Source organism: Acartia tonsa, chromosome 15 (assembly GCF_053477335.1).
Source record: "Acartia tonsa isolate MP-2025a chromosome 15, ASM5347733v1, whole genome shotgun sequence".
NCBI classification, from domain to species: Eukaryota; Metazoa; Arthropoda; class Copepoda; order Calanoida; family Acartiidae; genus Acartia; species Acartia tonsa.
Genome location: NC_137274.1, coordinates 12,162,105 through 12,174,280, shown reverse-complemented (window position 1 = coordinate 12,174,280; position 12,176 = coordinate 12,162,105). Strand labels below are relative to the sequence as shown.

Below are 12,176 nucleotides of genomic sequence, written 5' to 3'. Positions count from 1 at the left end.
AATACCTCGTAGATTTTTTCCTGTTTTTTTGTGGATTTATCATCATCCATGAAATGGTCAGTAGTAGGCTGCCAAATACTTTTTATTTTACTAAGATAGCTCAAATATTAAGGGAGTAATAAGCGTTTAAAAAAAACCAGTTTACGAGGGACACCCTGTATGTAGTTACAGTGAATGTTAAGCCTTTTATCTCTCCATAACGAAAATATAATGTTCTCAAGAGCGTTACAGACCAACGAATAAAGTGAGTTGTAGACTAGTACCACATATGCCCACAGTCATTACACAGAATTTACAAAAAAATAAACAATTTTTATGGACAGGTATTTTGAGTGTTAGGCTAGATATCAAAAACCTACTTTTTGTTGGACAAACAATCAATAATCAATCGTTTTGGTGTATAAAATGTGTTTGATAAAATGTTGATTAAAGATAAAATTGATAGCAGCAGAGAAAAAAAAATATATTTTTGCTAAATAAATATTAGTTTTTTTGATTATACCATTCATATACCTAGTGATGTTAATAAACATAGAATATAAGGGGAGCAAACTCTGTGGTTTAGATATTAGATAACCAATATTCATAAAAATATATACAGTAAACTTTAAATACATATAATTGCAGCTTGTATAAACTAATTACTCCCACTTTAACTTAAGATGTACTTACAGACAAAACTAATGTTAGATTTGACAAATCCACAGACAAAACGAATGTTCGATTTTACAATTTCACAGACAAAATCAGTCATCTACTTTATAAAATCACCCCTTATCACTAGTGAATACATAATACCTATAGTATAAAAAATATAAATTTCAATATTGTATCTAGAGCCTTGTAAAAGAATTGCTGTGCAAAAATAGTGTCCAAATAATTGTTATGATTTCTATCCCTACCTAAATTAGATTGTGTTTCATGATCTACCTTCTCCTCTCCTCTGAAAACAATGAAGTGATTTATGCCTAAAAAACTAATGGTAACAAGAATTTTTTTTGTGTAATGCCCCTTCCTCCCTTCAACACAAATTTTTTGCCCTCCCCTTAGCTATGGTAGCTTATCCTTTCCAAAATAATACACCAGAATAATTTCATCTTTCTTTGGATTTAAAAAAGCCAAAAAAATGTTACTTACTGCTTTTTTGTGCCTGTTTACGCTATTTGAAAATTTTGTAACTCTTTCTTTCACACAATTAATATGAGAGGCAAAAAATGTGGAAAAGTTAAGTAACCACCCCCTCCGCATTCCAAAAATAGAGTTTAAAATCCAGTGTGGTATGCATTTTATGTAATATTTTCTAGTAATAGAGATTGCAGAATGTTTGCAATATTTAAAATTAGGCTACCTTTTGCTGCAAGTGTTCAAATCAAATAGTTCAGAACCATTGACATCTCCCATTGGATGAATGATCTTGTAATAAAACACCTGAATATAATGTACAAATAATAAAAAGTCATAAAGGGACAGGATTTCAGCAATTTATTTCTTTTTTAAATTTTAAACACTTTTTGGGTAAAAACTGTGTAAATGATAATGTAAGCTAGTGTGTATAAATTTTAGAAAGGGGTAAAGAAAATTTCTTACCAGTAAACATATTCCAGAAATCCAAAGTCCCCCCGCTATGTATAGTACTGATGCAGAAGATTTGAAGCAGTCTGATGAAGGGTAGAGTTCAGTCCAAATCAGGGGTAACAGTAATAGAACCAAATTTTCCAGAAAAACCACAACTTGGAAACAGAATTGCTTTTTAAACGTAGGAGTTCCTCTCTTCACATCATGAAAATTGATGATAAATGTGTTGGAGGCCAAGCAACTTAGAATGACAGGAAATATATCCATCAAAACTCTCTTTAAATGTGTTCTCCATGAATTGTTATTTTTTTTCTGAAATATATCCTTGTATGAACACTCTTGTGTAATCAACAGAATCAGAAACACCGAGGTAAAATGTATTGTAGCAAAGGCAATGACAGGAAGAACAGGATTTTTCAAGGCCAGAAGTGAGAAGATGGACAAGATTCTTACAACACACAGCATTAAATAGCTTAACCAAAGAGCAAGATTTTGAATGGTCTGGCCCAAGGTTTGACCTCTCTTAGTAGTTTGTCGGGATGCCACCCCATATGTAAGAGACAGCACAGAAAGAAATAATTTGCCAAGAGCAGAATAGCCTCCATTTCCACCACATAGAGACTCGGGAGGATTGAATATACCCAAAACATTAGAAAGGCTCATCTCTAGTAATTCCTGCACAGGTAATGTACGCAAGAAACTGATGTATGGTGCCAGAAGATACAGCTGAATAAGAAACTGAAAGTAATTCTCAACTCCGTTTTCAACAGATTTTAACAGCTTCCACAATTTTTCGTTTTGTTGCAGACTAATCTCAAGTTTTTGATTTGTATTACTTCTCAATTCATATTCTTGGATCAAATAAAAAACTGGCCACAGAGGTTTAAGAAATATCTTCACGTACCATGGTTTCTCATCAGCTACTTTTGTTTTGATTGTTATCCACAAATATGTAACTGTTGAAATGATAATAGTTAAAAGCATAACCCAAAATGCTGGAATATACTGATCCTTGGTTGTTTCAATATCTAAGTCAGTGCAGGAGGTCCATTTTCTAGTCTTGGAACAGGTTACATTTTCAATTAGATGAACCACCTGAGGTATGAAATCATCTATAGTCATGCTCTTGTTTAGACCAATTTCATATGCAAGGCATGTTTCATAGTCAACTTCTGTATTGCATGTAGAATTCAAGATATGTTCAGTATCAAATGCCATAAACCAATATTGAATGATCAATAATAAGTCAGTAACATAGTCAGAAGCAAAGAAAAGTATAGAGAGTAAAATTTGAACTGCAACTGCTACAATTGCATTCAGCTTTCTTCCACACCCATTTGAAGGATCCACTATCTTGTATGTGTCAATCAGCCATGAATCAAGCAGGAAGTTGCCTGATCTTCTTCTGATGCATTGTAGAGCTTCTGCTCTGTTCTTATGTGAATATCTTTCATTATACAGCAGCTCTAATCCATTCTTTAGATTACCATTTTTGTTGATATAATATAAAACAGAATGGTGTTCAGCATCAGTAGAATGTAGTATTTCAGACATCATTAATTCGTAATTATCCTTGTCTTGTCTGATGTTGTTTCTCTCCCTCCATTTTGTCCAAATTGCTGATTCATAATTCGAAAGCAAATTACTGATTTCTGTGACAAGAGAATCTTGTTTATGTTTACTTGAGAGTATTAACACATACTTTAGGTATTCTTTAGAAGTAGATAGGCTTGTTGTTGTGTTCAGAAGCTCTAAGAATCCAGTTTTATTGATGTACTTCAGGTAAGAATTCTCTAAATCAATAAAATTTTGTTAGTTACAATATCTTGAAAGTTATAGCATTAACAAGGATTACAACATCCATAAAAGGAAATTCATTATCAAACAGGGGACTTGCACAAAAAAATTAAGCCCTTTAGCGCTAATAGGAACTGAGATAATAGGGGGGGGACCCCTTAAACGCCCCCCCCCCCCTGACCGAATAAGGTGCAGCAAGGGGCCCGACTGTTAAGGGTTAAAAAAATAAAAAAAAACATTTTTAAAATGGACGTACGGACATTCTTGTAATGATAATAGAGTTGCTATGCTTTCTAAATCGTACCTAACTGCTACAGGAATCATCAAGCAAAATTTAAAATTGATAAGACAATTTTAACATGCCTAATTAAAAAAAAGCTATTCTATTACGGACTGACTGACCCTAATTACAGAAAAGCTTTGCTTTTAAAAATCCATACAGTATTATGAATAATATGATATAGAGGGTGGGGCACATAAATCCGAACTTTTTTAAAACGGCCATAGAACTCCACTAGAAAAAGCTTAAGTAATGACCTTTTAGCACACAAAAAAATCAAAGATGTACGTGTACCACGAGATCAAAGTGAAACATGGAAGATTTTGAGATGTCGAAAACGTCAAAAATCGTGAAAATACGTAAAAATTTCTTGGTTCTCGACTTCAGGTACCCATATGGAACTTTAAAACTCATTTTAGACTATTGGTTGCGCTGACAACCCTAGCTGAAACTTTATGACATTATCAAAAAGGTAAAGAAAGTTGTTCTAGCCCATCTGTGGTCAAATAAGAGCCTCCGTGTCTAAGGGTAGCTTGAAAGTTGGGTGAATATGTATCCTGTATTTACTCATGTTCCCAAGGAAATTTGGCATCCCAGCAGCCCGATCTTAAATCAATGGACTTTTGGACCTGGGGCTACTTTGAAGCATGCACCAATAGACGTGCCTATACCACAAAGACCTCCCTCATTACCAATATCAAGGAGAACTTCGATAGCTTGGACAGGTACATTTTGACCTGGACCTGCCAGTGGTTGAGAAGGCGGGTAGATGCAGTGATTGAGACTGGCGGCCATTTTTTGAATGATGTAATAGTCATATACCTATTCTGCCTCCCAGAAATCCAAATTGACGATTTTATGTTCATTTGTTAAAAAATTTGAAAAGTCCGGATTTATGTGCCCCACCCTGTATATCAACTAAAGAATAAGAAACTATAAAATTTCAATCTATTTTTTTTACATTTTTTAATTAACGATATCTTTTTTTTCAGAATGCATTTTTGATTACCTTTCCTTATGTTTTAAATAATTTTCATAGAATAATACCTCAAAAAATTCCACTAAGCTAGAAATAAATTAGTTAAGGATGCCAAGATCATTTTCACAAAAAGTTAAATTTTTTAAATATTCTACAAAAAATACAAACTATATTGTTTGCATTAAAAAGTCATCCAAAAATTTATTCATTTTCAGCTCATAAAACAAAACAATATTTTTTCTCTGCAAATCAACATATTGAAAAGAATTCAGAGATCACATTAACACACACAAAAACCAACAAAACTTATGTAGCCTAACACTTACACACACACACAACTGCCCAGTCCCACCCATCTAAAAGCATAAGACAATGGATGATAAATTGGTGTACATCCACAATGATAATACACACAAAATTAACCTTTTGTAGATTATTATTAGTGGTTGAAACATTTGGACACTCAAATTAATGAACCAATCAATCAAAATTCAATGAAAGTCCCCAAAGTGGTTTATTTACTTTGGGCACTAATGTAATAAACAGCCAATTATCCCTTTTCTCCCTGCTATCTAATAACAAAAAAACACACGCAGGTAAAAATAAGAGAAAATATGACAAATTTCAGTTTTCTAGATAATCATTTTTGTGTAGCTAAAAAGCAGTACATGATTAACATTCATCAATGTAATTTTCTTAGATTCTTTCCTAGATAAATATTGACATTTATTTTTTTTGTACAAAATGAAAGATTTTTTTAAAAATTTTCTTGCATTTCTTAATTCATATAAAGTATTTTATGAAACTATATACGATGTTATTAGAGATATTAAAAAATACCTTTGTTATATTAGATGCATTTTTTTAACAGAGAATTAACATATTTTTTTCTGTATTTCTTCTGGTTGTGTCAGAAAAACGGAAAAATTTCTTCCCTTGTATAATGTGAACATATTTTTTTCTGTATTTCTTCTGAAGACACCTTCTTTGACGTATTTAGAGGCAAATATTGGCTACTAAAGGAGCACAAAAAAGTGTGGGATAACATAATAGCTTTAGGACAGAATTTTCATAATGATACTTTCAAATCCACGTAAGATTAATTTTTTTCTGCTTGTGGGCAGTTCTTTTTATTCATACGAATTATTTTGTGAAATTATTGTAGCCAAGTTTACACAAGCAAAAAAGTCAATCTATATAAATTTTAGGTCAACCTTTTTTGCAGAGGTTGTACTTTCTAAATTCCATATTTATCTTAGTTAGTTTATATTCTGACTCTCTTCCATAAAACAGCTGGAGATTGATTGATTATTTTTGTCCAACCTAACCCATAAGTATACTTACAAAGTAAACATTTATATTGATTATGTTTTAAAATAATGAACTACCTCTATGTGAGTTTGTTATTTGTAATTGACTTTAACTTTAACACTACATTGAATAATTTTGATATAAGAGCTACAATTTTAAAAATCTACATATTTTTATTAGAATGTAAAAGCAAATAATGAATAATTCTAATTTCAAATTCATTAATAAAAGTTTTTCTAATAAATTCAATAATATTTTTTTTATTTTATGAAGGTTTAAATAAAACTTGGTCAAAGAAGATAAAGTATAGAATAAAATCCAGGTAGAAGATTCTGCCTGGCTAGCCTGGAGAAAAATTGGACCATTTGAAAGACCAAAACGGGTATCAGACTGTTAGTAAATAACAAGATTTCAGTAATTATTCAGAAAAAATATTCAAAATAAATTCCTTTTGCAATAACTTACTAAAAGCTGTGCACCCGAGAATCCAGCTGTCTCTTCCCTATTCACAATAGATTAAAAATGAATTTAATGTGCATATTAAGCCTTAAAAAAATTATTTATGTTTTAAAAAATTTACAAAAAATATTGGTCCCAGTATTTATATTATAAAACTAGGTTGCGCTCTTATGTTTGTTTTTAAACAGCTGATTTATAAATGATAGCAACTACATCCATACATGAACTTGAGGTAGGGGGGGGGGGAGGGTGGTTTACCCATATAGCTGACCCCTAAAAATTATAAATGTGGTCAATTATACTTATCAAAACAAGGTATACATAATCAAGTAACTTTTCATCTTTGTCTAAAACGACCAAGCATCTAATGTTGGAATCACTTCCCTACAAGGAGTGTATCAGTAGTGTTTCTTAAAGTATGACACTATCATATTTTATGGGTTGAAGAGTACCTGCTAATCACAGCAATTGATATCATTTCATTAAAAAGACACATTTTACCATACACAACATAAAACTAAATTTTAAAGGTAAGACAAATATTTTTTAACAGTATCTATTAGATTTTTATACAAATTAAACTTTTTAAATTTTGTCCAACTAGTCATTGTGATTTGTACTTTAGCATTATTGTCTTTACTGCGCAAGTCAATGATTCCTTCAAATTTCCCAGAAACATTTATGTTTTTCATTTCTATTCTTCCTTATTCTATGAACTTGGTAGATTCACTCAAAAGTCAATCTAAAATCAGGAAAGAAGGGAAACACCCCACCCGAAGGCATGTTAGAATAGAAAAAAAACCCGCAGAAACGGTTTACACAGGATGTACTGGAACCTTATGCTGAGTTCAGAACATGCTTTCCCTAAATTGAATTAGTACCTTTCCATAGTAGAAAATTTTAAAATTACTTTTGTTGGTCAAATTTTACTTTTATTTCTAGACTACCTTCACCTTAACTGCTTTATTGTCTTCTTTGGACTTTCATGATTATCATGCAAATTCATTCTCATTATGGTTGAATTGACAGATATTGGAGCTTTCTAAAAAGGTCTCTAACATTTTTCTAGCTCTAATACTTTTTGAGATATCTTATTTCAAAGTATTGCTGTAAAATCATCTTTTATACAACAAAAAGTTAAAACATAAAATTAGATATTTTATTGAAAATTACAAGTATCATCATGTAAATCTCTCTAATATTGCTCTGAATCGACCAAATTTGACAGTTAAGGTGCCTAAAACTATCTCCATTCAATGGACAATCCAAAAACATACTTTAAAGACTATATAATCGAATAGGAGCATGCTGAAGTGGTTTTTAAAAATGCTACAGGAATAAATATTTGTTTTTTTTAAATAGATTTAAATTTTATCGACTTTAGCAAGAATTTTAAGGTAAGTTATGGTGTATAAAGTTGTCACTTTGTAATTAGAAAGCCAATAAAATACATTCATCTGATATTTTGAACCAATAGAAACATATCTTAAGAAAAATAGACATAATCATTGAAAATAAATTTAAAATTGGTTAAAATTTTAAGCATTTCCATGCAGTTTACAAATGTAATCTACTAATTTTAGTAATTTTTTCTAAGAATAGTTGATTGGCCTTTTAAATTTTTTATATCCTTATAAAACAAATTTAGTTTTTGCCACCTTAACTAAGAAAACTTAATAATTTAAAGACTTTCATGGATGATCTCACATATAATAAAAGGAACAATTTATTCTTAGGCCACAATTTTTTGTTAATAAACACCATAAGGTACTCTAAACTAGTACTGAGATTTTTAAAGATATTAAATCATAATTAATTATGAGTTTCTTGTACCTTAAACCACCTTTTACATTATTAAAAATGCCTTAAAAAGATTTTTAATTAAAATTAAATTACATTTGTTTTTTTTATATTACATTTTAGCCTTCTCCTGTAAACTTATAAAGTCTCAAAAAGTGTGGATTTGGATTGTCCATTGAATGTAGATAGTTTTAGGCACCTTAAGTGTCCAATTTGGAGCAATTTTAGAGAGATTTATATGAAGATACATGTAATTTACTCTAAAATAACTAATTTTATATTTCAACTTTTTGCTGTGTAAAAGATGATTTTACTACAATACTTTGAAATAAGATATCTCAAAAAGTATTAGCGTTAGAAAAATGTTAGAGACCTTTTTAGAAAGCTCCAATATCTATCATTTCAACTGTAATGGGAGGGAATTTGCATGATAAACATGAAAGGCAAAATAAGACAATAAAGCAGGTTAGGTGAAGGTGGTCTAAAAATAAAAGTAAAATTTGATCACCAAAAGTAATTTTAAAATTTTCTACTATGGGAAGGTACAATTTAGGGAAAGCATGTTCTGAACTCACCATAAGGTCCCAGTACATCCTGTGTAAACCATTTCTGCGGGGGGGTTTTCTAACCTAACACGCCTTCGGCTGGGGTGTTGGGAGAAATAACTTTAAAAGAAAAAATTTCAAGCAATTTAGCACAAAATATTTGGTATCTATAAACCAAAACATGCTAAAAATGAGAAGAAAAGTAAGTTGTACTTGTTTAGGTTAAATACATATAAATTTTTGCTCCTTAACAACAGCTGAAAAAGGCAAATTAAGAAATGTTACGTTATTTTGCCCCACAAATCAATTTTCATATAAATTTTCTTGTTGATTATACCTTATTAAAAGCGAAACTACTCTATGTCTTTCTGTAAGTAATGAAGTGGGAAAAACATGATTTTTTTCTGCTCCAAATAAAGGTAGACTGCTGACATTTTTAGTGACAAATCCTATGAAATATGCTCATCTATTCTATACATTGTTTTGTCCTTCTATCTGTTAATTGGGGTGCTCGATCAATTCCTAGATTTTTATATTTTGTATTTTTCTCAACTTTTTTTCAAGACAGATGACTGAAGTTTTTAGAGGTTATACATATATATCGAGAGCTTGATCTTTAAATCGTTTTTATGGTGCGCTGAATCGGGGCAATTCAGAGGTGAACCATAGGTGCGCTGATAGTGAGCCACAGCGCACCTAGAAAACATTGATTTTTAAAAGATTTTCGGCGCGTGTTGTTAAATCGCTTGCGACACTCAATAAAATATCGATCCGCGCCAGTACAACTTTATTACTAAAGCCGTGTCAGTAAGGTATTTTATATAAAATACTGTGTCAGTATGGTATTTTATATAAAATATTAACATATAATTTATTTTAAAAATAACTATAAAAATGTTTTCACGATAGTTTTGCAATAAAATATTAAAGTAATTAAAAAAAATATTTATTTATTAAATAAATCACCCCAATTTGGCGCGGCAATGCCACTCACCGAGTGGCATTGCCGCGCCAGTACCGCGCCACTGGCCGCGCCAAATCGCCCATGCAGTTCAATTTAAAGATTGGTATTAATAATTTGATGGTGCGCTGAATGAATCGCCCCAGTTTAGATCACCTATAAACGATTTAAAGATCAAGTTTTATTAAGATTTGTACATTAATTGGGGTGCTAGATCAATTCCTAGGTTTGTATGTTTTTTATGATTTTTTTAACCTCATTTAAGATAGATATCAGAAATTTTCAGGGATATTATTAAGTCAACATACTACATAGTTTTGTAAAGACTTACTATTGTTTGGGGTCCTAGAATGATTCCTAGATTTTCACGATTTTCTTATTGCCTTAATGCTTTAAAAGACATTTTTAAAAGATTTGTGATTTATTTTAATTAATTGTTTTTTGATGATATACTCTATAGATAATTTTTTCAGATTTATTATATTTTTGAGCTTTGCCACTTATGGATATTGTCATACTTGTTATATCTATTATTCCTGACTTCAATATCTTATTAAATTCTTACCAAATGCTTCCTTTATATCTAGATTGTTTAGCAAATCAAATGGTTTTCTTCCTGTAAAAAAAATATATATTTACAGTATACATTACCAGCTGGATAACCGGCCAAATTACTGGATATTACCTAAGTAGCAAAAAAATTTCTTCATAAACTTGTGTTTTATTATATAAAATTAAGGTTAAAACAAAAAAATTAAGTAACTATTAAATGATCTCTCTTCTTAGCAATTAATCTTATGAACTATTACTACCCTAATCTGTATTACTACTGGTTGGAGGATGGGCAGGGTGGTGGTGTTGAAAGTTTTTAATACCTCCTTCCTGGCGGGCACAGGATGCCAGCAAACCTAGTAAGGTCATTCAGGTAAAAAGTAAAATTTGTTTTTTACTTAACAAAGAATTTCATTTTATATAATACTAAAATATCCTATAGTTGTACAATGTACATCCTCATTTGAAATATAGGTGTTCAAGTCGATTTCAGGTTCCAGGTATAATCCTGCAAGTCCTGAACCTCCAGGTCTCCAGAAATTTTTAAACAGTTCATGTGACTGACTTGATGACTTCAAATTTTAAACTTTATTAGGCTTTATTATATATCTTCATGACATATTACAATTTCATAAAATCCGTTGCCGTTTACCTGCCAACCATCAGTTTGCAGGTAAACGCCAAGTACTGGTGCCACCACCAAAATTTATGTTTCAAGATTTCTAATATAAATTTTACATAAAAATTCAGACAAAATTGTTCTCTAGCTTCAATAATAAGAAAATTCCAGCCATTTATAAATTTAAAAAGCAGAGATTTTTGTTGTAAAATATAAAAGATTATATTGCCAGATATCTGGCCAGATAGTTTCAATATCCGGTATCCGGCCGGATATTGAAAATGGCTGGATATCCGGCCCAACCCTAAAAAAAATAATACTGCAACCCATCTAGTGATGATGAAACCCTATTTTGTGTGTGTGCTTTTTATGTATATATATGTATGTTAGTTTGTTGTAGTTAACTAGATCAAATATCATTTACTGACATTAGGCAGGCTATAAAAAAAAGATATCCAAAATGTCAAAATCAATGAACTATATATTTTAAGTGAATTTTACTTAATCATAGATTTTGAGTTCTTGATACATACTTTTTGGGCTCAAATTACTTGAATGAGAGTTTGCAAGCTTTGTAAGGTATGAAAAAGCGAAATTTTATGCTTAAGATAAAAAATCTAGGCTAAAATTTATTTCATAATGTGATTTTTGACTAAAGTAAAATTCACTTAAAATGATACATGATTGAATTTTTTCTTATGTTCTTTGATTTAGTTGACTACAACAAACACAAACATATATATAAAGATCACACACAAAAACATATGGTTACAAATTCATTAAAGACTGATCATTTTTTGTATTGAATACTAGTATTTTATAGTTGTTGCTAATTTGCAATTAAAATGTGAAAAAAAAACCTTGTGAATTAGCTACCTTGCTAATAATTGCTAATGGTTGCAATTTAGCACATATTAGATTAATTCCCAATCTTACTTTTTAGCAAACTTTAGCACACTTTGAGATTTAGTTCAATTTTTCAACTTTTATCTAAGCTTTATATTTGCGATTTTGCATACTTTAGCAACCCCAAAGATTCGCAAAAAAAAGAGTTTTTGTGCATTTTCTCTAAATGTTTTAGAAATTTCCAATCTTGCTAATTACCAAGTTTTATCACATTTTGAGATTTAGTGCAACTTTGCAACTTTTATGTTAGCTTTATATTTGTGATTTGGTATACTGTAGCGACCAAAAAAATTTGCAAAAAAAGTGTTTTCGCGCATTTATGCCAAATTTTTAAAAATGCCCAATCTTGCTTATTTTGAGATTTAGCAGGATTTTAAATTTAGCTTTATATT

The 12,176-nt window shown here is 30.6% G+C and overlaps 1 protein-coding gene across 1 annotated transcript; it reads right to left on the bottom strand.

The window, feature by feature from the left end:
* Positions 1–505: 505 nt before the first annotated feature.
* On the bottom strand, positions 506–10,315 carry LOC145306901 (uncharacterized). The gene is made up of 5 exons (XM_080149242.1): positions 10,273–10,315; positions 1,588–3,368; positions 1,349–1,428; positions 903–943; positions 506–513 (listed from the first exon to the last, which is right to left on the bottom strand). The coding sequence occupies exons 2-5, from the start codon at positions 3,130–3,132 to the stop codon at positions 506–508; spliced, it is 1,674 nt and encodes a 557-aa protein (XP_080005368.1). The 5' UTR covers positions 3,133–3,368; positions 10,273–10,315.
* Between the last annotated feature and the right edge of the window lie 1,861 nt (positions 10,316–12,176).

Excerpts from the sequence above, each read along its gene's own strand:
- LOC145306901 (XM_080149242.1), bottom strand. The coding sequence starts at position 3,132 with ATGATGTCTGAAATACTACATTCTACTGATGCTGAACACCATTCTGTT. Across the intron at positions 1,429-1,587 it reads TTTCTGGAATATGTTTACTG|GTGTTTTATTACAAGATCAT; the intron begins GTAAGAAATTTT and ends CATTATATTCAG. Across the intron at positions 944-1,348 it reads TTGAACACTTGCAGCAAAAG|AGGAGAGGAGAAGGTAGATC; the intron begins GTAGCCTAATTT and ends CATTGTTTTCAG.